General features: G+C 45.5%; 1 protein-coding gene across 1 annotated transcript; it reads left to right on the plus strand.

Annotated features, from left to right (window-relative positions):
- Positions 1 to 66: 66 nt before the first annotated feature.
- PCBD2 (pterin-4 alpha-carbinolamine dehydratase 2) lies at positions 67 to 25,176 on the plus strand. Its single transcript, XM_068408881.1, has 4 exons — positions 67 to 136; positions 2,715 to 2,846; positions 21,714 to 21,794; positions 23,281 to 25,176. The coding sequence occupies exons 1-4, from the start codon at positions 134 to 136 to the stop codon at positions 23,374 to 23,376; spliced, it is 312 nt and encodes a 103-aa protein (XP_068264982.1). The 5' UTR covers positions 67 to 133; the 3' UTR covers positions 23,377 to 25,176.
- Positions 25,177 to 25,762: the final 586 nt, after the last annotated feature.

Raw genomic sequence — 25,762 nt, forward strand, 5'->3', positions numbered from 1 at the left:
GCCGCGGAGGCGGGGCCGGGCCCGGCGCGGAGCCATGCCAGGCGGCGGGGCCGGCCTGCGGCGGGCGCTGCTGGGAGCGCGGCGGGCGGCGGGCGCGGCGGCCCGGGGAGCGGCGGGCGGCAGCCGCGCTGCCATGGTGAGGGGCGCGGGGTGCGGGGGGGGGGGAGCGGCCCGCGGGCCCGGGGCGCAGCCACCCGTCCCTCCTCCCGCTCCCCGCGGCCGGCCCGCCCCGTGGGGGATTATTCGCTTTGCAAGAAGCCACTAACGAACCGCGCGCGGGTTTAGACCCCCCCACCCCTCAGGCATGAAATATTTTGTACGAATTTTTTAAATGTAATTAATGACTCTTTCCCCCTCAGCGTGCAAATGAACGTTATCGCGTACCCAGGTCAAACCTGCGGGTCAGGTGCGGTGACCTTGGGCGCCGAGGCAATATGTGCCCGTGGGTGCCCACCTGGTGCCTTTCGGGGGGCTCCGCGCTGAGCCCCGCGGCGTGGGGCTGGGGGTGCGTGACTGGGAAAATGCAAATGGCATCGCCCACCTTCTCTTGGGCCTTTTGCAAGCAAGTCCCCGCTGCTTTCTGCTCCATTTCTGAATATAGTTGGGATGTGGCAGAGGGGCTGGCTCCGGACGCGGGCTTTGCAGCCTGTTCCTGAGCAGAACGCTGCGATCGCTGTGCTCCAGGGCCTGCGGCAAACTTGGCCTCTTTATTTCTGTTAAAAACTGGATGATCTAATTTCTAGTCACAGCATTGTCTTGTCCACGCCTGTGTGTCCAGGCAAGGGTGTAGCGAGGTGGCGGTTGGTCTCTTCTCCCAGGTAACAAGCGATAGGATGAGAGGAAACGGCCTCAAGTTGTGCCAGGGGAGGTTTAGATCGGAGATGAGGGACAATTTCTTCACCAAGCACTGGCACAGGCTGCGCAGGGCAGTGGTGGAGTCTCCATCCCTGGAGGATTCAAAAGCCATGTAGATGTGGTGCTGAGGGCCATGGGTTAGTGGTGGCCTTGGCAGTGCTGGGTTAACGGTTGGACTCGATGATCTTAAAGGTCTTTTCTAACCAAAACAGTTCTATGATTCTAAGGGCTTAGGAAGGGAACTGCAATGTCCCTAAAACTGAGAACACCTCTGCTGCCAGGCAGGGCAATGAACTTTGTGCCGCCTCCCGGTCACGGTCCTGGACTTTGCTATCTCAAAAAAAACCCACCCCCGTGACTTTTTGTGCCAGATAAAATAATAAATTTCAAGTCAGCCGTTACCTTTGGCAATTTTTGCATATGTTTGGGAGAAGAAAAATACAAGAAATCCTTGTGTGCAGCTGTGGTTATAGCAACAACAAACGCGATATTTGCGTTCTTGCGCGTCCAGGGTTGGGTTTGAGGCGTGAAGAGCCGGAATTGGTCCCGTTTGGGAGCATCGCTTGGACCGGGTGTGTCCTACAGAGCGCAGGAGGCGGCAGCGATGCTGCTGGGTTGATTTCTGCTGTTTTAGGGGTGTTATGTCCCGTACTATCGTGACAGCGTCGCTCCTTGGCCGTTGGTCGCCGCGGTCCCCGGTGCCCGGGCTCACAGCGCCCCCTGCTGGCCCCGGGGCTCCCCCCGCCGCCGAGCCGCCCCCCGGTGCTCGGAGCTGGCCGGGGGCACCCGCAGCCTCCGCTGCCCTGGGGAAGCGCTGGAGCGGGGCTGCTCGGCCCCTCTCTGGACGGGCTCGCTGGCGTGAGGACTGAAGCACCCTGAGTTTTGCTCTGCTGAGGAGCGTTGTCCGTCCCGTTGAAGGTCGCGTTTGTGATGTGATTGTGAGACCCGTCTGTTGGAATATGTCATCTAAGGAGTCACTCGGGCCCTTAGTCTCTGCTTTTAAGAAAAATATCAAACCTCTTCCAAACGCCCCGTAGAACTTTCCTTCGTGTCCGGGGCTTCGACCTCACGCACGCTCCAGGCACGGATTCAGATATTTAAGCAGAAGGTGTAATCTGTTACGCCTGTGCTCCCAGGGGCTGCAGAAGGACTCCTCTTGCTTAAAATAAGACATATTTAAACATCCGTGCTTTGCAGAAACTAGTGCTTGTACCAATAACTTGTGACGTCTCATAATTGTGTCTGTATTGTCAGTTTTTTTCTTTTCATTGTTAGTTAAAACGCTCTTTGTCGCTTGCTGTCTTTAAATCTATTCCTGCTTTCTTAGGAACAGCAACGTACAAGTTACATAGAATACAGTCTCCTATTTTGCTTCTGTCTTTTAAATTACAGTTACTAACCTGATATCCCTTTTAGCCTTGTAATTGATCTTTAAGGTCCCTTCCAACCCAAACCATTCTATGATTTAGTGTATAATGTAAATAATCTTTTATTTATATGGCAGAATGGAATGTTTGAAAATTAATTCCACTGTTACAACATCTGGGTGGTTCAGACAAACGAGGGATGGGTACAGGTATGCTGGTGACTGTGTTCATTCCCATGAAAAAGCCTGTCACTCTTTGCTAGTTTTGTACAAAAGCATTTTGCCGACCTTGATTGACCAAACAGAAATGGTGTTTCTTGGCTGCTTTCAGTTATGCTGCTCTGTGAAATTATGGACAGTAAGAAACTGTACATTGAATTTTCCACCTCTCTGCAATACATAACCACAACGTCATCGTGTGGTTTTCTTACTGTACAAAAGAGAACCTCAGCTTCACTCATGTCCTGTCTGTATTTTTTTTATATTTCAATAGTCTTCGCAGTCTCACTGGTTGACGACAGAGGAGAGGAACCAAGTTTTACTTGATCTCAAGGCTTCAGGCTGGTCTGAGTTGGGCGAAAGAGATGCCATCTACAAGGAGTTCAATTTCAAAAATTTTAATCAGGTAATTATTGTTATGTACCACTTTTAATGTAAAGGAAATGTTACTGCTTTAATTTCCGTACGATCCTGATGGGAAAATATTTATATTCAGAAATTTGGGAGTATCCTTGTGGGGCCAAACCCTCTTGGGTTTGCCTCGACGGATTGCTGTCTGATTCTGATCTCATTAGGTGAAGTAAATTAATTCCGTTTTGTAGTTGTTAAGTATATTTGTTCTAACATTACAATTTCTTGATTATAATATTAGGGTCAAGGTCAGGGTCGGTACTATGGGATTAGACAAATAATATTTGGTCCTGATTTTTTTTTTCATTACTAGCACTTGCAAATGAATGCTGGAAATATGTAATTGATGGACAGTGGGGTTCATTTTTGTTAGGAAAGAACTTGAGAAAAACGTGTAAATGTAAGAATGGAAACTTGGGGCAAATAAGGTGAGGAAAATATCATACATTTCACCTTCTAAGCAGGAAGACAGAGTTCAAGTATATTCTTAATGAATCGTAGTAGCTGATCTCACAGTGTCTTCAGCACAGCAGACTGCTGGTTAGACCTCGTTGGTTTTTTATTTGGAGTCAGGATCCTGAGCCACGTCTCAAACTCACAACAACATATCTCAGACATCAGTTACAAACTTGCTTTGGAAATACTGAATTTATCTTGAGATTTGGGGTCGGCTACGTTCCCCTAAAAAGTTGCCTTCTGAGGAATCCATGGCATTGCTGAAAAAAAAGTCACGTTCCAAGAGCGTGCGTTTCCCTTCTGTTTTATTCTGAAGGAGAGGTGAGCGCTTTCTTGGGTGGCAGAGGAAACCCAGGGCGATGTTCAGGCGATGGCTCTCACTGAGCTGGTTCTTTTCCCCGCTACGGGAGAGATGCAGCGAGCTCCAGGCTTTGTTGGTGTGCGTAGGGACCAGCAGCTGATTTACGTGGCTATGCCTAAACCCAGACCAAGATTGTTTTAGGAAATCGCAGTGAGCTAGATAAACAATGATTTGTAATGCTGCCTCTTTTTTTTTTTTTTGCTGTTTCAAACAGTAGTTCTCAAGGTGAGGAAAGCCTGGGCAGTAGAGAGAAGGTGGTGAGGAGCTCCCAGCCCCTCTGAGCTGGGTGAAAGGAAAAGAGAAAACAACTGCAGAAAAATCCAGCTCCTGAGCAGGACGGTGCTGGTCCAGGGAGCACGGCTGGAGCCATGAGTACATTTTTTTCCTGGATTGCACTTCAAACCTGAACATTAATACAGAACAAATAGAACAGTATCAGGTAATTCAGAGGGCACTGAAGGAGGGAAGCCCATGAGAGGAAGCTCACATGAAACCTTGGTGAGATGTACAGGCAGCTCCTTGGAGAGCTGGAGCAACCAGGAGAGACCAGCACATTCGACACCAACAAGATAGAAGTAACCCTGGGAAGGGTTGAGATTTTCAGCCTTTGTGCTTTGAATGTTCATGAAATGGCATCCCTGACGGGGCATGCTCAAAGTCTTTGTTGGTTCAGCACGGCTGGAAGTGACTTTTTTTCCCAAAGTTAATAAAAAAGTCATTTTGCACACTGTAAATAAATAAGTCAGCTTGATCAGATGGACTTAGGCAGAGTGCCAAGAGACAGGTCAAGAGACAAATCGGTGTGCCCCAACAGCAGGTGTCTAGAAAACCCATTGCTTTGGCAAAAAATTACAAAGCTGGGGTTTTTTTGACTGTGTAGATCTATCTTACAAAATAGGTAGATATTTATATGTCTTCCTAATTTAACTCTTGATGAAGCACGTACCAGTGTAGGAAATTGACTATAGTTAAATATGCTCATTAGTAAATTACAAAGTATACGTTTATACTTCTGGAAGGTGTCCTCTTAGAAGGGGTACTCCTGAAAAAGAAACTGCTTGAATTGTTTGGGAGATGCTGGGGAGATGTTGGTACCATCTCTTCGATTCTTGGTGGCCCTTCGTAGATGTTGTGTAAGGCAGAAACGAGAGCAAAGGCTGGGAACTGACTTCAAAACTGGACTTTCTGCGCCCAGCTGGGAGAACAAGCTGGGTGGGTGGGTCCTGTGCTTGGATCGAGGTTATATGTGAGTATCCGAAGGCAGAATTTCACCTGCTGGTTTTTAGGAACTATCTGCGGTGTCCCCACATGCAGCTGCGGGGGGCAGAAGCCGTTCCAGTTACTGTAGTCCAGCAAAGGGCTCGCCGTGCCGATCCCGAGGGGAGGTACAGAGCTGCTATTAGAGAGCAAGGGTTTGCCTTTCGATAGGTTGAAGCTGAAAGTAAATTAAAATTATGGATGTATGCTAATTGATGCTTATGTTTGTAGGAACTACGAGTAAATGTTGTGTTTATTACGACCTAGGGAACAAGCGACAAAAGCGGAGCTATACCTGCATTGTACTTTGGGAGAGTTTAGTCCTGCAATGAAAAAATTGAACTTGTAGGTACAACTTATTTCATTTCACGTAATAAATATTCTGTTTACATTATTTAAAGTGTGAATATTTAGTAAAAGTCAAAGCGCTGAGAAATATCATTTCCTCAGTGATCTTCCTGCTGCCCTTTTACAGATGGTGTAAAATCAGGTGTGTAAAAAGAAAAAAATAGTTGAGCTGACACGAAAGGTATTTCAGATTTATGTTTTGCAGATGATATGGGTATGATTAATGTATTCATTGCTTTTTTTTATTGCTTCTCGCAGATAATGTTCATGATGCATGGAAAATTCTGTGGCTTTGCAATCTATGCCAGGTTTACAAAGTCTGTGTATGTCAACAGATGTTAAGAATATAAACACAACTTTTATTATAAAGTCGTGCAAATGTGTAGACATGAGCTTGGTTTATGTATATTATTTTCAGCATGAGAATGAAATGAAACTTCTGTGAAACCAGAGTTATTTAGATTCCTGAAGCTTTCAGGCTGAGATTAGCTCGGTTAAAAGCGATCAGCGAGGGGCTGGCTTTGTAAGGCTGACAAGCTAATGACACTTCTGGCTTAGGGAATTAGTTTGTAACCCAGAACTTGAAAGCGCTGGTGCTGTTTGTTAGTCTGAAGATACATTTTCATGAAAATGGGCTTTGGAGGTACAATCCTCTGAAACAAGCTGGAAACCAGCCTGGGGTCCCAGCTGAAAGCCCTGTGTTATGTTGCTGTGGGTGCCCACCACCACGCACCGGTCCCAGCATCCCGGAGTGGGCAGCGCTGGTGGTGGGTGCTGCTCCGTGTTCCCTTTGCTTTTAGCGTGAGACAGGCTTCTGGTGGGTGGGTGTTCTGAATCTTGTATAAAATATAAAATACACCAACGTCAGGGGTAAAAATGCAAACGCAACTCAACCGTAGAGAGGAGCACCTTGACTGGAAGAGCCGCGCTGATCGCACCGATGCATCCAGTCCTCCTTACGCCTCACAATTGCTGCGTGTTGCTGCCACTGTTGAAGAGCAGGTCGGCAGCAACGAGCTAAAATTGGAGTCTTTTACCTCCGGGACCCTCGCTCAGGAGCCCCCTGGTTGTGTTGCTTTCCCTGGGCAGTGCGCGCTTGGTGGAAACCTCTGGCCATGAGCGAGGTCTTGGAGAGGGGGTGGCCTTGGACCACTCTATGGCAAGTCTCAAGCCCTGCCACGTGTCTGGGTGCTTGTAAACCTTACAGCCGCATCAGGGAACTTATTCAGGGCCTCTCTCCCTGTCTGCAGGGAAGAGAAAAGCAGCTATTGAGGCTGTCGGGCCACCGTGTAGCACCAAGAAGCCACACTCTTGTCCGTTCATGTCTTTGTGCTACTGAAACAAAACGTTTCTCTTCCAGCTGTGGAGCAAGGCCTCTGCTTCCAGTCTGCCCAAGCAAAATTCCGAATCAGGATAGAAAGTTAATTTACACCTCCAGACCATGCTGGTAACTTCTCCCAATTATCATTCTGCAAACTCAGAAAAGGAGCTGCAGAAACGTGGGGACTATTGCTAAAGTTGGTCGTCAAGGGAGGGAAGAGTTACTGAGGACCTCGATGTCCTGGCCTGTATCTTGGGAGTTCCCTGGGATTTTCTCAGCGTTTCAGGTTGGTGCACCTCAGGAGGGGTGATCCTGCAAAGGGGACAGACCTGGCTTTGAAATCTAAATTTCCCCCCGGGTTCACCTCGAGCCCGGTCCTGGCTGGGCGGGCGGCTGCGCAGGGCTCCGGGTGCGGGGTGCTGAGCGCTGCGTTTGGGTCTTTTGCCCAGCTGCTCGTCGTAGCCAAATTTGCGGGAACATCTTAACTCTGAGACTCCCATGTCTCTTGTCAAAGTTGGTTGGATTTGACCAGAGGGTTTAAGGGGCAACTGCCTGTGTGATTGCATTTCCTTCGGTAATCACGCGAAGGCAGAAAATGCAGTTAGGAAATTACAAAGGTGGGCATGTTTGCTGATGGTCAGGTTCAGCATTTACAGCTGCTTTCTTTTATAGGGTAAGTTTTTAATTAAGGTTGTTTTTCAAAAAAAAAAAAGAAAAAATTTCCATGTAGGAAGTCTCCGTAAGACCTCTAACGTCATTTTATAAAATGACAGGAAATCAAATGCTCCAAGAGTTTTATAAGCTATTTTAAATACATTTTGTGTTTTGGGGCTGCAGGACACAGGCGAAAGATGAGCCTGAGCGGAGGGGACAGAAGGCGGTGTGTAGCGAGAGTAGAAGCACGTGTGTCTTGTTGCAATTGTTGACTCTGGGTTTTTGAGAACTTATTTAAAGATGTGCAAACAATATAGAGTGGTTAAACAATTATTCTCACTTTGCATTTCCTTTCCAAATTTTCTAGCTGTCTTGCTTGAAATCCAGGGAAAAAAAAAAATCAGACAGAGCGTGTTATGGTAGATGCCTTTATTTTCCTTCAGCTGTAGGGAGATATACTCAGATTTGTCCCTTCAAATTGATTATTTTTGTTGTAATATCACAGCTACGCATCCCAACAAATCTGGTAGACATGCAATGAATCCTCTCTCTTTGTTTTGATGGTGGTACTCGGTGCCAGGCCCTGTAACATAATCTGTCCTGCCTTTTTCTGCTCCCGACACGTTGCTTTGCCTTCGGCGTTGATCAAAGATTGGAAAATTTGTTTTTATATACGTAGGCAGTGTATTTCGTTGCTGCTTTATGTACTTAATCTTTTGCCTGTTTGGCTGAAATACGTCCACGCCTTTTACATATTGCAAACATAATATCCTTTAACCTACAATCTGCAGAGTTAAAATGAATTTTATGTTAAATATTCGGTTGTGGACCACATCTCCAGCTTTTTATATGCCACAGTGGTCTTGTGGGTTTTTTTCTTCTCCATTGTCTGATAGTGAGGTCATTTTCAGTCCTCTGAGAAATTTTATTCCCAGCCAGATGCGGGCCATATATTAAAAGTAGCACCTGTGGCTAATATCACAGCAGCTTACCATAAATTTACATGGTAACTAGGATTATATCTGTCAAGACTGTTAAAAAATGTCTAGATTTAATTTGATTTCCAGTATTGAAGGAGCTCTCCAACATTTTGCTTCATAACTATATTTTAAAAGCTAAAATCACTCCATTGTTAAGTTTTATGGCACTCCCAGTGCCCATTAAGTTGATTTGTTAAATGGGGGTCAGAATAAAGCAAGTTGGCTACGGGAGGATCGGAAACCAACCCATTTGTGACAAATTTAGTCCTCGCGTGTGAATCTTCTCAGAGCCCGGGGACTGATTGGATTCAGGTGCAGCTTATGTCAGTTGTGTTTAACCTCAAAGCCTGAGCACCCTCAGCCCCTCACTGTCACTGTGCTCACCAAAAGACGAACCTGTTTCCATTCATTGGGGGGAATTGCTATTTTTAATGTAGCGTTGCTCTGCTTGCTCCCTCTGCTAGGGTTTTCCCTTAGATTGCCTGTCGAATGAAAAGGAATGATGTTTTTTTTATCCTCCTAGGTAGGTGCTGGTTTTCATATAGTCTTTCCTGAACTGCTTATCCTTTGAGTCCTCTCCCATATGCTGTGATTTGTGCACCTGCAAAGTTATGAAGGTATTTCTTGTGGTAGTTATGTTGCTCACTAGCTTCCCTGCGTTTATGAATACAATAACCGATTTACCATAAATCAGAGTTATTTATGAGCGGATTTACAGAGTTGAGAAAATCTTTGTAACTGAAAATAATGAATTTCTGGCGTATCTGCCTGTTGACATTTTCCTTTATGAGAAACTGATAGTGAAGTTTTCGGGGCTGGCAGAGGTTAACCTACAGGCTGAAACGGAGTGAATGAGCTGGCTCAAGTGTCTCGGAGCGGAGCACGGTAAAAGTGTATGATTCCTGGATGGTCACACCTTCCTTGAGTTTATTCTCGTGATGGACTGAGTAAGTAACACTCTCGCCTCTGAGTCGGAGGGTGGAGGTGCTCGTTTGAAAGCTTACGGGTCTCCTTCCCTGGGCTTCGAGGAGGAGGAGGTGATGCTGGTGCCCTGGTCAGCATGTCCTGTTTCCAGTGATGCTTCCAGTTTACTGGCAGCCAGCGGTTTGCTCCAGGTGGGAAACTCTGCAAAGCAAGGAAGGCCGTAGTGGTGGAAATATGTAATTGGGTTGCATCTAGGCACAAATTAAATCCTTGGTGCTGGGAGTTGGCAAATACAGGATTTATTTTCTTCTCACGGCCAGCACGGCTGGCAGGGTACAAAACCATATGTAAAGTCAGCCCGTGCTGCAGAATATTTTCAGACCAATGTTTTGCACTTGGCAACATTTTTCTGTTTCAAATAGAGTTGCTTTAGTGCCTCAGCAGCCTCTTACGTCTTTGAAGTCCTTCACAGTTAGCCTTTCCTTATGTGTCTGGGAACCGTCGTTATGTCCTTCAGTCCCTTCGTTACAACGTCACGGCTGTAACGCATGTGAGAAATCCATGCCTGGTAAGTCAGGCAGGTGAGGAGCAGTGACTGCTCTTCTTTGTGCTGTGGGGTATCTTGTCTCCTCTTTGGCCAGGGTCTGGGTGTACAGGTCCCACCACCCTCGTGTCCTGTCTGCTTGTGACAGGTGTCACCGTTACAACATCATTGTGGCAGGACCACCGACATTGGGCTGCCAGGATTATTTAAAAAGTCACAACATTAATCATACTTAAATAAAATTAATCATGCTTAAGCTGAAGACTCAGAGTGGGCATGTGTCCATCATCATGCAAGGTGTCCCATCCCAGGTGTTGTAGAAGTTGCATTAGTTTAATTTTTCTTGCAACTTAACTGTAATTAGGGATGCTCATTTTCTTGATGAGCCAAGTCCTATTTCTCCTTATAATAAACCATTATTTTATTGTTTATAATTATGGGGGGCAGTGGCATTTGTAATTGCTGAGTTTGCCCCACCAAGGAGACCTGTTGTATCTCCGTTTAAGCAGGCCACTGGTTAAATCTGCCCAGCTGACCTTTGGGCTGCTCTCCAGTTGGCTCTGATACAAATGCTTCCCTTAAAAGGTGGATTTATTATCACTCAAGTAAAAATTATGATCGCATTTGCCTTATGGTTGTTTCATGCATTGATCTGAAAGTGCTCAAGAAATTATTTGTCAAAATGCCTTCTGGATTTCACAAGCTATCTTGTAGATTTGGAGTAGAAGAAATGTTTCTCCTTTTTTTTTTTAGCTGTACAGATTGATTGTTCACTCTGTTTGAATTAAACAGAACAAACGTTATATCAGCCGTGCGGGCAGGGCTGCCATACATTCGTAGGGGAAGAGAGCAAGTGTGAGCAGGTCAGCTTGATTTTAACTAAAATCTAAAAAAACTAAAACCAAAGACTAAAACTGAAGTTCAGACTCTTTCCTTGTTAAACCACCTTTGGAAAATGAATGGAAAATTCAACGGGTTTGAGTTCGGTTGGACACCTTCATTTGGGAAAATACCAGTGAGACTGATGCTGCCTTTTCTGTAGAAGATGGTCACTCAGAATAATTTTTTACCTTTTTATTTAAGGAAACCTGGTGTCTTGCAACTCTTTATACATTAAAATTTATTTTTATGGGGGTGCTGGGAAGATGCTGATTAAATGCAAACAGTGAATCTCTTGGTTGTGTAACCTTCTGCACCCCCTTGCTTTTGGAATAACACCCGACTACGTTCTCAAACGATAAATTGCCTTTTACACCAGCAGCTCTCACTTTCTGGTACTCCCATGGAGGAGAGACACGCTTTGGGGATATTATTCTCTGCAGCTGTAATTAAAAATGGACTGGTTGGCAGAATAAACTGGAATAAAACTGCACCGCCCCTATTCAAAAATTAACCATTACTCACCAAAAGCACATCAAACCCGCTTAGCGGACATCCGCTAATCCCGCCGTGAGCCGGTTCAGGCTTTAATGCACACTGTTTTACACGTTAAGGGGTTTGAAGTCGCGGGCCGGCGCTGACCTTTCGCATCTGCTCCTCTCGCAGTAGGAATCTCCGCTCGCCGCTCCCCGTCAGGGCGGATTAACGTGACGAAGTGCAGCGCTTCTGCTGGCTGCAATTTCGGGTTTTGATCAGAATTATTTCTTTCACAAACAATCACGTTTGGCTAAAACGTTACATCTGCTCTGGAAAGCCACTGGCAGGCCCGTAGTTTATGGGGGTGAGGCGAGTGTGATTTTTTCATTCCTCTTTTATAAACCCCCTTCACGCAGGTTTTTTGGGGGAGAACTTCCCTTTTTCCTCTTCCCCTTGCCCTTTTCTTCCTTTAATTTTGTTGGGCTGAGAGGAAAAGTTGCTTTGGACAAGCATAAAGCTGGTTGTGATGTCTTGGAGGGGGTTGGTGGGGAACGTGCTGTTGAGGGGGGAGCCCTGCGCTGAGTCAGCACCGCACCGCTGGGTTTATTTATTGCTAAGGGTGCTTTGTAGGAAAACAGTTTTTATTTCTAGGATCAGAGAGGAAAGTCCTGATTTCATGATCTAGTGTGATTTTCCTCGTGCTGTGATGAGAATAACAGTAGGCAGTTACATATATGCCTGTGTATGACCAAAGTGTCCCTAGTTGGGAGAATCTTCATTCTGTGATACAGTGTGTGGGTGCTTGTAGCAAGCGAAAATACTGTTAGCTGTGCAAGCCCAGGGTGTTTGTGCATGAGTCTTGTAATGCCCAATCTAGTAAAACAAAAAAGTGTATAAAGGGTTTCACTTTTTCATGTGCTTACATGAAGTTCTAAAAGAAATTAGACGTTCACTGGAGGACTCAGAATTAGTATTTGTCCCTCCTTATGAGCCCATCTCTCTGTTTCCAGCTGTACCGATGTACAAATGGTGTGGGTTGCCCAGAGGAACCATCGCGTCTTAGTGAAAAAACAACTGACAAAAAAAACCAGGAACCTCTCAAAATATCGCATATTGGATGTGCTCTGCCACTTCCAGGCGTGTGCTTGGAGCACACGGAGGGGTCTGAAGAGAGCTGAAAGTGTTAAATGTGGGTTGTCTGTCTAAATTGTTGGCAGTTAAGTGACCCTCGTTCTTAACAATGTAACTTAATGTAGCTGCCTTTGTCCATTTCTCCATGACCTGCTCCAGCCATTCTTCCGAATACCAGAGACAGGAGATGAAGCACAGGTCTAGGTGACCTACAGAGCCCACAGGGAACAGTGGGCAGGGCAAACCAGGCAAGGTACCCAGCTGCTCGGAGGCTGAAGGATGTCCCAGAGAGAAAGATGTCATCTGGGAAGATGCTTGCCCTCTCTTACTCTTTGAAGTGACAACTTCTAGACTTGAAATGTGTGTCTGCAAAATAATAGTTGAATTTTATAGTGCAATATAAATTAAAAGGCTGCCAGTGCTGGCCCAGGTAAGTCTCCTGCTGAGTTCACTGCCCCCACGTATCATCTACTCTCTTCTATTCTAAGAGGTGTCCAAACATGCAGACCCGTTCTGACACACAGCAGGATGCTTCCAGCAGCTCGGTTGAGTGCAGTGATTCCCTGACTGGATCTGCGGTCAATGTTCCTCAGTTTGCTTTATTCCGTAGCATTAGGTCTTTTTAGATTCTGGTTTGCAAGAGGGTGATTGAAAGACCTCTCCAAATTCCTCACACCTCCATCATGATTTCTCTGTTGCATGTTTGAATTGTTGACTTTGTCTTAAAAAAGCTGCTAGTGTAGTGGGTAGGAGGATGGTGGAAGATGAAATGGTCATGAGACCAGCCACTGCTTCTCTTAATCTATCATAAAGCAATGCCTTTCTTATCACTCTTTGATGTTTTCTTAGGATCATAAATGGCAGAGATTTAGAGGATTATCGGATGCAGGATAGGGTTGCCCTTGGATACTCAGCAGAGAAGATCGTGGATATTAAACTGGTTGTATGTGTGATCTTGGCCAAAAGACCAGGAGAATTTTCGCTGAGCGCTCCCTGTGTTATCAACAGCATGTATAGCATGTGAAGTTCATTTTCATGTCTACAGAATGAAATTGTTCCTTCACATAAGAGTAAAAAGAAGCTTGGGGGGGAAAACAGTAGTATTTTGTTCTGCTGTGGCCAGGTCTGCTCCATCCGAAATGTGGTACAATGGGATAATGAACTTCTCTGTTCTTCTACGCCATACCTGAGCTCTATAGAAGTCAGAGGGTTTGAGCACCTTTTTGAAGTGGAGCATTCACGTAAATTAATTCTCATTTGGTCTGTTTTACAGCAGCTTCGCGGCGTGGGCTGGCGCCGGGCGATCGAGGACGGTTCGTTGGCCGAGCAGCGTCCTTGTGCAGCATCGGTGGGCAGAGTGTCTTAGCGGAGGGCTCGGGGGCCTGAATTCGAAAGGCTGGAACTGGGGACTAACTGCACCTTGTTCCTAGTTTATTTTTCTAGTGGTTTGTGTGATGGCTTTATTACAGTACAGCCAGGGGTTTGATTTGCTGGGCCAAACATTTGCTTTAACAAGTCGAATTATCATTGTTCTTTCAGTTGTGCAGCCAAGAGAGTTTATTATTTTAAGTGACTGATTGCTTTAGCAGGTGCTCGGTTAATGGGGGCTTCGCTGCGTTATTGAATGTTTTTAGATAGGGTGCAAAAAGCTCATTTTAAAAAGTCATGTTTCTTGAAATAGCTATTTTATTTGGTGTAAACCTCCTAAGTGCAACCTTTATGTTCCATTTTTGAGCACAAAGCACACAAAAATGGTTTGGAAAGGGGAGAGCCACGTTTAGCTGACTATATGGCTGGAGGATTTCTTCCATGTTCTAGTTCAGTCCTGAAACCTGGGATTGTTTTCCTTCTTTTTCTCAAAAATCTGATTTAGAGATCTACATTTGTTAATAAACAAAATAATATTTATGAGTCTATCTTTACCTAGAGTGCTAAGGAACTGGAAATGGGAAGAAAAGGAAAAAAAAAAACACATTTATTTTGAATATTTTTATATGAAGTGATACATCACAAATACCATGCGACCTTGTTCCAGGTTTGGTTGGGATTTAGGATGTCTACTTATTTTGCAGTAGTCTTTATGGGCAACTATAATTATTTTTATCTACCTATAAGCAAATGGATGTGTTTTGTAATGTGGTTGTACTGACCCAGCAGAGTCTAGGCTTGAAAGTTTTATCACTCACAGAAAGAAGTTTTTATGCGGCTTTAAGGCATCTCTATGTTCTGTCATTTCTACTCCATCAAGTCTATAAATCTTTTTGGTGGAACAGGTGATTAATTTTGGCGTGAAGTCTGTTCATTGAATCACCGAGAGCATCATCTGCTTTCGGTTCATGAAATCCAGATGCAGTCACTTATTGTAATAAAAATAAGAACAGGAGAAATGATCCTCGGCACCGAGGCTGCTGGAAGAGTCAAGGTGTGGTGAGGAAGAAGGTAATAGATGTAACGTTTTGTATTGTATTGTCACCAATAAGAGAAAAATAAGTCTAAATTCAGCAGTTACAAAAATCCTGATATAAACAGGCTTAGAAAAGGTGAAGTTGGGGGTTGTCATGCAGATTGCACGCGAGGGTGTTTCACACACTTAGCGAGCGTGAGGGGGAGAGGAAAGCAAAGCAAGGAGAAGGCTTTAAGAGCAGGTCAGTGCTCTCTGCCTTCCTCTTAGTCCCTTTTCTTGCATGGGCCCCGTGTCCCAGAATCCCAGAATCAATCAGGTTGGAAGAGACCTCTGGGATCATCGAGTCCAACCATTGCCCTGACACCACCATGTCAACTAGACCATGGCACTAAGTGCCATGTCCAGGCTTTTCTTAAACCCCTCCAGAGATGGTGACTCCACCACCTCCCTGGGCAGCCCCTTCCAATGGCTAATGACCCTTGCTGAGAAGAAATGCTTCCTAATGTCCAACCTGAACCTCCCCTGGCGAAGCCTGAGGCTGTGTCCTCTTGTCCTATCGCTAGTTGCCTGGGAGAAGAGGCCAACTCCCACTCCACTACAACCTCCCTTCAGGTAGTTGTAGACTGCACTAAGGTCACCTCTGAGCCTCCTCTTCTCCAGGCTAAACAATTCCAGCTCCCTCAGCCATTCCTCGTAGGTCAGACCCTCCAGACCCTTCCCCAGCTTGGTCGCCCTCCTCTGGACTAGCTCCAACACCTCAACATCTTTCTCGAAGTGCGGGGCCCAGAAATGGTCCCTTGGCCTTAAGCTGAAAATTTGTATTTGTTTTTCAGCGCAGTTGAGTCTCAGATGGGGCAAATCACACCTGCACCTGCTTTGTGACAAACATGTCATAGCTTAGGTCGCTGCTGAGCTTGGGAGATGAAGCCTTTGCCTCAAACCTTTGGAGAGCTGCGTCTCGAGCATCATCGGGACGGCGTCGCGTCTGGTGCCGTACCTGGTCCAGGTTGTGCCAAGCGAGTGTAAACTGCCGAGCAGCTTGGGCTCTTCGTGGGACTGCGTTCCTGCCGCTGCCCGCTGTCACCTCCTGCGGCTCTTGACATTGTACCGGTACCTGTGCGAGAAATGTCCCCGCTGAGGAAAGTCCATGCCTCCGCGCTCCGCTTCCCTTTGCCTCCCGTTTATTCTTCACGTTCCTCAACTGGGTAAATCATGTGACAATAAACAGAAATACCCTCAATGAAGAGAGAAGGGGAAACTGTTGTTTATCTGCTCAGGTGGTTTAGATTAGCAGTGATGCTGGTCTGTATTATGTTACTTTAAATCATAGTGTCCCAACAGGACATAAATTATGAAGATTGTTACAGTATGTTTCATCCAATGTAAGATCAACAAATTGGAATAATTTTTTTTTATAGGAAAATCAGTGCTTTGGCAAGGTTATTGTTGAAGAATTTAATTTAACTTGAGCTTTGCTTGCATTATTTCTTAATATATAAAAACTATTTGCATAATGTATGAAGTATAAACATTTTTAGAATCAAAGGCAAGAATGCCTTTTCCAAGATTACACAGAGTGGCAAACTACTTAGAATAGATCAGTGTTTGTGCTTGTGCTGTCAGAAATGTTTGATATAGAGCTGGTGAGCTAGTTTCTTCACCGACATAATTGTAAACAAGTGTTGGGAGACAGAAACAGCGTTCTTTGGGGGCCGTGGTGTAAAGGTTTTCACACACGCCGCTGCGGCTCTGACATGGAGAGCAGTGTTTAAAGATGAATATAAATCGGTAACTTTTTATAGAGCTCAAAGCAGCATCTCATCATTTATTTTGTATAAATGACGTGTGCAGATACGTGTGGGGGATGCGAGCAGTCAGCTTAGGATGTTACAAGCATATTGTAAATGCGGAAAAGCACAGACAATTAAGTTGGAAATTGTAGTTGTGGGGTTTTTTAGTTGCACATTTCATTACGAAGACAGAAATGGCACCTCAGTCACTATGTCTGTAGTATTCCTCTTCCATCCTTTCCCTTTGTTAGTGTCTTTCAGAGTTAGGAATACTGCTTTCCCCCATCCTGTGCGATACTTGGGGAGGGGGAAGGTTGGCTCCGTTCCCAATATTTTGCTGTTCAACCTATTAAAAAGGAGAAAAATTATCTACCTGCGGTTTGTTAGGTGGTGGTCAGAGCCTGCTGGCTGCCCATGCCTGGGTGGGGTGGGATGGAGGGAGCAGGGGAATGACTGTCCTGCTGTTCTTGGGATGATATTAAAAAGGGGAAGAGCAATGGGAAGATGTTCTCCTGGTTTATGGCAGGGATGAATCCAGACAGGGCCAAAAAAAAAAGAAGAAAAGAGGAAAATATCTAATGCCACGTGGATGCAGTGTCCCTGGGGATGGTTCAGGCAGGCTGATGATGCCAACAGGGAGGAATCCCAAAACTGGCACGTGGTTTTGAGAATGAATACCTTTCCCCCTGTGCTGCCAGCACCTTCCTAAATACTAGCTGGATTCCTCTTTTTTTTTTGTGTTTTAACCACGTTGTCACTTTCAGATGAAGAGTGTGGCCTTGTGAGATGATTTTTGCATATTTATAAGGTAAAAGTCTTTATTAATGGAGTGAATAAAGTTAAAATAAACAAAACCCTGCTTTTTTCTTGAGAGCACAACAGAAAATGTTGTGAGATTAAGTTAAACCCTCGTGACTAGCTAAACATGGCTTAAAATAGCTTGACATTAAAGAGCTTTTTCCTTTTATCTGCTGGCCCGTAGCTCACTGTTAGGTAGTAACGTCAGCTGGAGATGTGAAAGCTTCTGCAGTTTGGGAGTGAACCTTAATGATTTGAGGTTTATTGTTGTTTTAAGTGTCGAACTGCTAAGGAGAACACATGCTAATACTGGATGGTTTTTACCTGGTGAATGGAAAGCAAACGTGTGAAGCATAGTCATCTCTTGCCTTGTGCGACAATGTCACTTTATCTTGTTTTATTTATCATTTCCCACTGATAAATGATACAGATGCAGCCCGGGTGGGTGGGGAAGGGAAGACAGGTAGCCCTCACACTGCAGAAGGTCAAGGTTAATGCTACCTCCAGAGTTATAATGACAGATGGGAGGCAGAAGCCTTAATGTACTTGTGATTAGCATATGGTTTCCTTGGCTGAGTGTCCGGAGGATTTAAGAAGCCTGGGTACGCACTTCATAGCGTAGGCATTTTAAAACAAATAAATAAAAAGCATGTAGGGTTATATTGTTGAACCTTTCAGCTGTTTTTTCTTTTTTAATATCTCCACTTTTGAGTCAAGTACTGTCGGCTGCTTTGTTCTGGAGATGCACAGGGGTAATCCATCACTGGGGACTCGCGGGCGGGTGATGTATTAGCACGACATATCGACCTGTGCTCCTTTGATGTATAACTCATCAAGATAATGTTGGCAAGCATTGTACAAAAGCAGCATGTTTAAAAAGTATTAAGATGAATTGATTCCTTGCTTAAGAAGTGTGAAAGGAAGAATAATAGCAGATTAGCTCCGGGATCCTGCGGTTCTCCCGGCGCTGGGAAGCCTGGTGCGGTGCAGAGGGGCGGGTGGAATTTCATCTTTCCTCCCACTGCTGACAGCGAAGTGTCTGGCCCTGGTTTTCCCATTCTCAGGCAACAAAAGTCACATTAAGCTGTATTTTATGATAGCGTATTTTGTCACTTTCAAAAGCAGTTTGGCCAGTCCTGAAACATTATACGATAGCTGATTTTTTTAAAGTTGTTTTTGTGTTGGTTTTACTTTATTAGGTTAACTTGTTCTTCTACGAGTAGCCCTGATTTTTATCTCATAGAGACATGCTATGGCTGGTAGTATTTAAGTATTTAAAAACCATTTTAGAAGTGATGTTACGACTGAAACACCGTTAGTTTTTAGTTCCTTCGTTCATCATCTTTAAAGTCATGAAGGAAAGAGACGTACTGGCACACCCAAGGCATCTCCTTGTCCGTGTGGGATTGCTTCACTCATCACTTCTTCTAGTGCTCTTCGTGGTTCGTTACAGGGACTCTGCCATGACATGGGTGACATGATGTACTTATTTAGAGTGTCCTCTATGTCTGAATGTTGTTTTAGCCCAAATGTCCTAAAAGGATTAGGTTGAAAATGTCTGCCTAATGCGCCTGTTACTGAAATACCAGAATACTTTATAATATATAATATCTCAAAGCCTCTTTTAACACTTCTTTATGGCTTCTAGAAAATGCATGAATCCTTTCATTCTCCTCTCTTTAATTTTTTCAAGGAAAAATCTGAAAAAGTTCTCATTTGGGGCCGAGGGGATGCAGAACTCTGTTATTAATAGAGCAAAAGTCAAGACGCTGTTGGGTCTTACTGTCATGAGAGAAGTACTCGTCCCACTTACATCAAGCCAAGTGTGATGGTCTGATAAACTCTGCCCACCGGTATAGTCTTGACAATGATCTTGCACTGCAGACTGCTTAATAATTTTCATTATTTTTAATTAAAGTTGAAGAAGTGCAGACTCCTGCTCAAATTAAGGTTGGTTGTGTTGCCGGAATGTGGTAATTACTTTAATTGATCACAAGATAGTTTCCTTGATCACCAATTAGACCAAATTACCGATCAAGTTTCAAGACGTGAAGAAATGTCCAAACTGATTTTATGTAACTGTGTTTTCATATCTAATCAAACCTGAATATCTTTTCCTTCCAGAGCCAATTGTATTTTCCCGAAGAAAGGTTACGGCTCTACAAATATAAAGGTGATTCATAAACAATAGCGTTCCAATTCATTTAATTAGCAAAGGAAGTATTTAGGACCTTAATGGAGATTGCGCTGGTGAAATTACTCAGTAGAACTGTAGCTCATTTTCTTAGTGGGAGAATCTTTTTGCGTGTAATTCAAATAAACTAAAATGTAAGAAGTAAGTTGCTTTGGGTAATGTGCAATGAAGGAGAACATCTCTCATCAGAGCGGGGCACGTCTGGTGGGTGTGCATGCTTCGTCCTTCACTCTAACACCAGATTGCCCTGGCTGGGACGGTCGTGGTCAGCTGGAGCAACGAGCAGCAGGATCTGGCCTGGGGAGGGTCCTCTGTGCAAGAATTAATTCCTTGTCGTGACTCGGACAGCCCCAAGTTGAGCACTCTTCGGGCAGATGGACAGAGTTAAGACCAACGACTGTTTTATCCAGCTGGAGACTTTTTACTGTCTTGGGGGGAAGAGGCAGTGGGTTGGCATGGTGGTCCACTGGTAGGGAGGATATGGTGGTCCACTGGTAGGGAGGATATGGTGGTCCACTGGTTGGAGGGGATTTGGTGGTCCACTGGTTGGGAGGATTTTGTGGTCCACTGATTGGAGAGGATTTGGTGGTCCACTGATCGGAGAGGATTTGGTGGTCCACTGATCGGAGGGGATTTGGTGGTCCACTGATTGGAGAGGATTTGTCGTCACAAAGCGTGAAGGAAGGTCCGCAGAGCAGATTAATTTAGTAGACTCATTTGCTTGCGTAGTTTGCTCTGTCTGCCTGGGATGGACAGACACACATGGCAGAGCACACGTGAGCCTGGCAGGGGTTTTATAAAATTAATGTATTTTTTCCCTTGCTGCTTGTTTGCACAAGGGCGATCTGGTGGCAGATGCAGTCGCTGTTGTAAACTTTTGGGGACATTTCTGTGTATAGATGGCTGTGTTGGAAATAGCATTCCTGTTAAACCCATGAACACTCTAAAAACATTTAAATCAAATATCTTTCCAGACTATTAAGGCAGAAGTGTTCCGAATCGTTGCTAACGTAACACACAACTCGCAGCTTTCTGCTTCGAAGCGCTGCGGCAACATTTGCAAATTTTTAAAAGTAATTGTTCACTCGAAGTAAAACTAAACCAAGCGAGAGCTTCAAGGGAAGTTAGATTTTCCCGAATTTTGGAATGCTCTTGGGTCAAAGAAAAAAGCTTTTTAATTGCTGACAGTTTGGTGATTTCCAAATGACAAACCTCATTGGAATGATTTTCTCTGATTATAACGTTTGCATTCATTTGACTGGCAAAGCGACTAACAAAGTCATGCTTCATCCAGGCACCGATTCTTTTTTTTTACTTAAAGGTTTTTGTAATTTGTGAGAGGAAAAAAGACTGAAACTATTATCAACCATTATACGTTATTCATTGACCACATGTTTGTTTGAAACGGCCATCGCTTGGTGGAATGCGGGCTACGTACGTTCCCTTCCATAAATTAGCACTAAAAACCTACCTAAATCAGGTAGGGTTTTGTTGAGCTTGTTGTATTATAATCCGAACCAGACTATAACGTGGATGTTGCTTTTGCTTTGCATGTTAATTCAGGTCCTGAACCCCAATGGATGGAGCTCGGTATGAACAAAGCCTGCTGACTTAGAGGCGTCCTGCTCACGCACTGAGGCCCTTCGGGCCCCGCTGCGTAATTGCATTCTTGATTTACATGGACATTCTAATTTTCTTTAGAATGCAGTGATTTGCTCTGAAGTATTTTGGCAAGGGCCTGCAATTATTTTGTTCTTGAGCCTGTGATAAAACCCGTGTCCTGGGGGAGCGTGCCGTGCAGAATAGAGGGGCAGAGGATTGGGAAACCTATTTTAACTCATTTTAAGGGAAAATGTTTTCTCATAAAGCAGAGGGGCAAACCCACCTGCTGTCTTTCTCCCCTCAGTAAAAGAAATAGCAAAATAATTGCAAGAAAGGATGTGTTTCTGGGGGTGGTACCTGTCTAGTACAGGAATACTGGGGCGTGATGCTTAGGTAGAAACGGCACATTTCTAGGATGCAGTAAGGGATGAGGGGTTTGGGGTGGATGTTTAAAATCACTGTTGGATGCCAAAGGTAAAATCATTGCTCTCGTGCAATGGCTTTGAATCCTGGGGTAAGTAACATTGAACTGACTGATGTACTGGGGTGTGAAGGGGATGATTTCAGCAGCCTCAGGAGATGCAGCGGTGGAATGAGAAGGTGAAATGCTCCCTCCACACACACAAACCCGAGGTGCAGCGATCTGGAGCATCTCTAGGAGTTGTTGAGGTTTTGGAGTGAATCTTGCTGCCAGTCCTGGCAGGTGGAGGAGTATTTTCCTCTTTGCTCTTTCTCCCCTTAGGCTTTCGGATTTATGACGCGCGTTGCTCTGCAAGCAGAGAAGATGAATCACCACCCGGAATGGTTTAATGTCTACAGCAAGGTAAGGTGTTCACCAGCCCTGGTTACAGGCATGGCAAGTTACGGAGACCAAACCTCTGGCCTGTTCTCTCTGCCTCGTTTGGTGGTTTATGTACAAGGAGGAGGTAGGGGAGTGGAAAGAGGCTGTGACTTCATAAAGAGATTCAGGATTTTAAAGACTATTGAGCTATTTGTAGTGGTGGTATGGCCCCAGGAGTCAAGCTCTTTGCGGTTGTTTGCTACCAGCTGCATGGTGGGGACCTGTCGCTTCACCTCTTTGGCTGAGATCTAAAAATGAAATAGAAGCCTTTAAACTCTTATTTGGCCAATCTGAATAAATGACTGTTTTGAAACTACTGAACACTCACACAACTTCCATTCCTTTCTGTGCAGCGAGTCGGGAGCCCAGCAGTGTAGGGCAGCAGACCAGCGATGTGTAGGTACCTGGATGGGAGCCTGGCAGTCTCAATTTAGGTTTGATTTTTTTCAGAATTGTAGGCCTCTATGTCTCAACATAATGGTGTATAAAATTTGTTTATAATATTGCCTAACTGGTGGTGGTCTCATATTTACAAGGCTTACAAGGTATACTGCAGCCCTGGCATGAAAGGTGCTGGGTGAAAGGGGAGATTATTGCTCTGCCTTTAGTTTTATTTTCTAATACTTCTCATTGCATTGTAGCGAGTTGTTTGTTTTAGCAATTGGCGAATATATGGCAATCCTGCTAAAAATACACTAAAAGGACCTGTGGACAAACAGCCTGCAGCTGGGGACCACCACCCCTGGAGCAGGACATCCCCACCTCTCCCCCCTAACAGAGGCATCCCAGCACAGGCTCCTCCTCAGCAGCCCTTGAGGTCACCCTGTTTAAGGGGACATTAAATGATCAGCGGACAAAGCCCCTATCACCTATTCTTCATTATTTTCTTGGTTTTCCAGAATATTCAGAATTTATCTTTTTTTCCTCCCTCTTCTCTCTTCCCAAAATCTCAGTCAAACACGAGACAAAGTAACGCCCAACTTGTCATCTGGCTTAGTCTAAACAAACCCATGCAGGCAGCTGCGTCACAGCAAAATTCACCAGTCCGTTTGTTTTCTTTTTGAAATTAATCTGCAACGAGCTCAACAATTTTTTCACCATCAGGGTGCTGGTTTTTAACAAAACGCGTGAGCCCCTGATTCGGCTGCTGGCAGCTTGGTCACTGGCCCAGGTTCTTCGTGAAACCGATCTGTGGAATTTAAATGTAAAGAATGAGTTATTTAATCGGACACCTCTTCTTGGATGAATCCCAAGAATGCAGAGCCTGGTTTATTCTGCGAAGGGGCTCGCTGTGGTTGGACTTCAGGCTCTGTTAAGCCTCCTCACCTACAGCATCTCCTGGTTTACAGGAGCATCGTGTAAAACCAGTTCACTACAGGGGCACGCGGCGTTCCCAGGGGGTTGCTGCTCAGCCTAAGTGGCAGAGACCGAAATGGCTTCGTAACCCTTTTCTTTTCCTTTTTGACAGGTCCAGATAACTCTGATTTCCCACGACTGCGGTGGGCTGACCAAGAGAGATGTGAAGCTGGCTCAGTTTATTGACAAAGCTGCTGCCTCAGTGTAATCGAGATGTGAAACGCTTTAGTACGGTGCCCACCAATATTTTGTGTTTAAATGTTATCCCTCATTCCTTGTAACCCTGATTTTACAAAACCCCTGAGACAAGATACTTTGTAGAACGAGTGACTTTTAGTTTTGTTGGCCTTAAGACCTTGGGCTGAGACCCCTCTGGATGCCTGCGCTTGTCCTTTGCCATCTCTGGCTCTGCCTGAGGATGTAGCAGATAAACCAGCAACAAGTAAGTTTTGAACAATCCTTTTGTAGAAACTAAACCAAGCTGGAATGAAAGCAGGAGCCCACCCGCACGTGTCGGTGTTCCCCAAGCCCACGGGAGCCGAGGCTGGGGGCAGCTGCCACACGAGCCTGCCCCGTGCCCGGCCGCTTCCCTCAGGTGGATTTGTACATCTCTGCACTTCAGACGACATCAGAGCAGCCGGGCCAAGGCCGTCCCCTCTGCCTTGGTGCTTCCATCTCTACCAGTGACCGGTGGCAAGCGCACGGGGTGCCGGTGAGGGCAGCTCAAGCGGCTGCTGGGGTTTCCTTGTAGCTGCAGCTCAACCAGCAGTTACAGCTTTGCGTCTCGGTGTTTATTCTGTGCTTGTCTGATGGCTCGTTGAACCCGCCAGCCCTTTTGGCACTCCCAGCCTCGCAGAAGTCCTGCTGCGTGCTGGAGAACCGTTCCCCATCTGAGAGGCAGGGCTGGATCCTCCAGCTGCTGAAAACTTCAGCTCTGGTCCAGCAAATACAAAAAAGTCCCAGTGAGCTCCCAGCACTCACATCATTAGACGAAGCATATGCTTAAGTGCTTGGCTGGGCCGGGTGGGTGCTCAGCACCTTGCAGGATGGAGCCGTTATTTGTGGTGTGAGGCTCCCGTACCTGCCGGATCGGGGGAGCTTGGCTGGGCGCCTGGAGCTGCCGGCGGTGGAGGAAGCGGCATTAGCAGGATTCGTGCTAAGCTGGGCTCTGCTGAAGCTGTGCTCACCCTTTTTTTTTTTGTAGCTACAATTACTCACAGCAAATCTCATTCCAAGAGCTGCAGATCCCACTGACGAGGTTTAAAATAATTTCTTCCGTGGTTTCCAAGTCTTTGTGTTTATCCTGTGATCCTCACCGCGGCAGATTTCCACTGCGGGCAGGGAGATTTCCCCCTGCTTAAGGCTTGCAGGAGGGCCTCTCGCTCTGCAGTCCCGCTGCCCAGTGTCCCCAGCGAGCAGCTCTGGGTGCGGAGCCCCGGGAGATTGACCCCTCCGGAATGCCGGAGCGCATCGCTCGAGTGACACCGGCTACCGAGCAGTGAGATACACGGGTGCCAAAAATCTGTGCCGGGTGTACGTGCGAGGCGGGTGGTCTCTCAGATATTTGGGATGCAAAGTGCCCGTAGCTGCCAGGCGAGTATTGATGTCGGGAAAATAAGAAAGGTATTTTTTGCTAATCCTTAGCAAGTGCACTGTCATGTGCTAATTGGTCGCGAGATGTTGGGGTTTATTGTTGGTCACCCTGCTTGGGGTATCGAGTGAATACCTAAAAAGACCCGAATTCAGGCTACGTGCGCAAATGTTCTTTGCTTACAAGTGCCTTTCCCCAGCGGAGCGGCGGATTTCCCTGATATGGTTCGAAAATGATCGCTGTTGTGAGGAATGAATAAAGCTCAACCAACCAACCAGGCTGGGATTCCTGTTACTGGTGGGGAAGCGAGGAGTTTTCACGCAAAGTTTTGACAACGCCTCTAATGAGCTGTGAAAACTGTTGTTAAGAATTGAGATATATAATGCGTGCGCTTTGAATAAAACCAATAAAATCAAATTCCTCCTTTGTAATTTGTTTATTATTGTACATATGTGACAAAGCTGTTTAGTTTTAAGATAAATTTAAGATAAATAATATTTAGTTACTGGGAGGTCTTTGGTTTAGAATATTGATATTTATTTACATACTCTGAGGAAAAAAATTCCCCACCAACTAATTTAGCTCGGAGAGCTGCACTGTCCAGTTACGGCGTAGAACCGTGCAGCCGTGGTGGTTTGGGGATCCCTGACCGGCGAAGAGGCAAAAATACTCAGCAAAGAGGAGGATGGCTTTGAAACGCTCGTGTTTTCTAGGTCAGTGCTTGTTTAGCCACAATTTCTTGTTGATTTCTGGGGCGTCCCGCAGACCTGTGAGTGCCTTTTGTGGGCATTGCTGTGCAACACCAGTAATAATAAAATAAAAATAGTGAATAAATGTCTTCCGCTTTCTTTTCCAGCGAGTGCTGACTTCAGAGACAGTCCCACGAGTGAAATCCTCGCCCCGCTGGTGCCCTGATGAAGACGTCTGCCATCGTGCTGCTCACACCTCGGGTTCCCTCGGGGCGCCCAGGCAGTGCATCCTCCCCGGTCTCCGCAGAGCCGGG

This window comes from Nyctibius grandis, chromosome 10, assembly GCF_013368605.1.
Source record: "Nyctibius grandis isolate bNycGra1 chromosome 10, bNycGra1.pri, whole genome shotgun sequence".
NCBI lineage: Eukaryota > Metazoa > Chordata > Aves > Nyctibiiformes > Nyctibiidae > Nyctibius > Nyctibius grandis.

Bases quoted from the DNA above. Each gene is read 5' to 3' on its own strand.
- PCBD2 (XM_068408881.1), top strand. The intron at 2,847-21,713 runs GTAATTATTGTT...TTCTCCCCTTAG, and splicing joins ATTTCAAAAATTTTAATCAG to GCTTTCGGATTTATGACGCG. The intron at 21,795-23,280 runs GTAAGGTGTTCA...CCTTTTTGACAG, and splicing joins GGTTTAATGTCTACAGCAAG to GTCCAGATAACTCTGATTTC.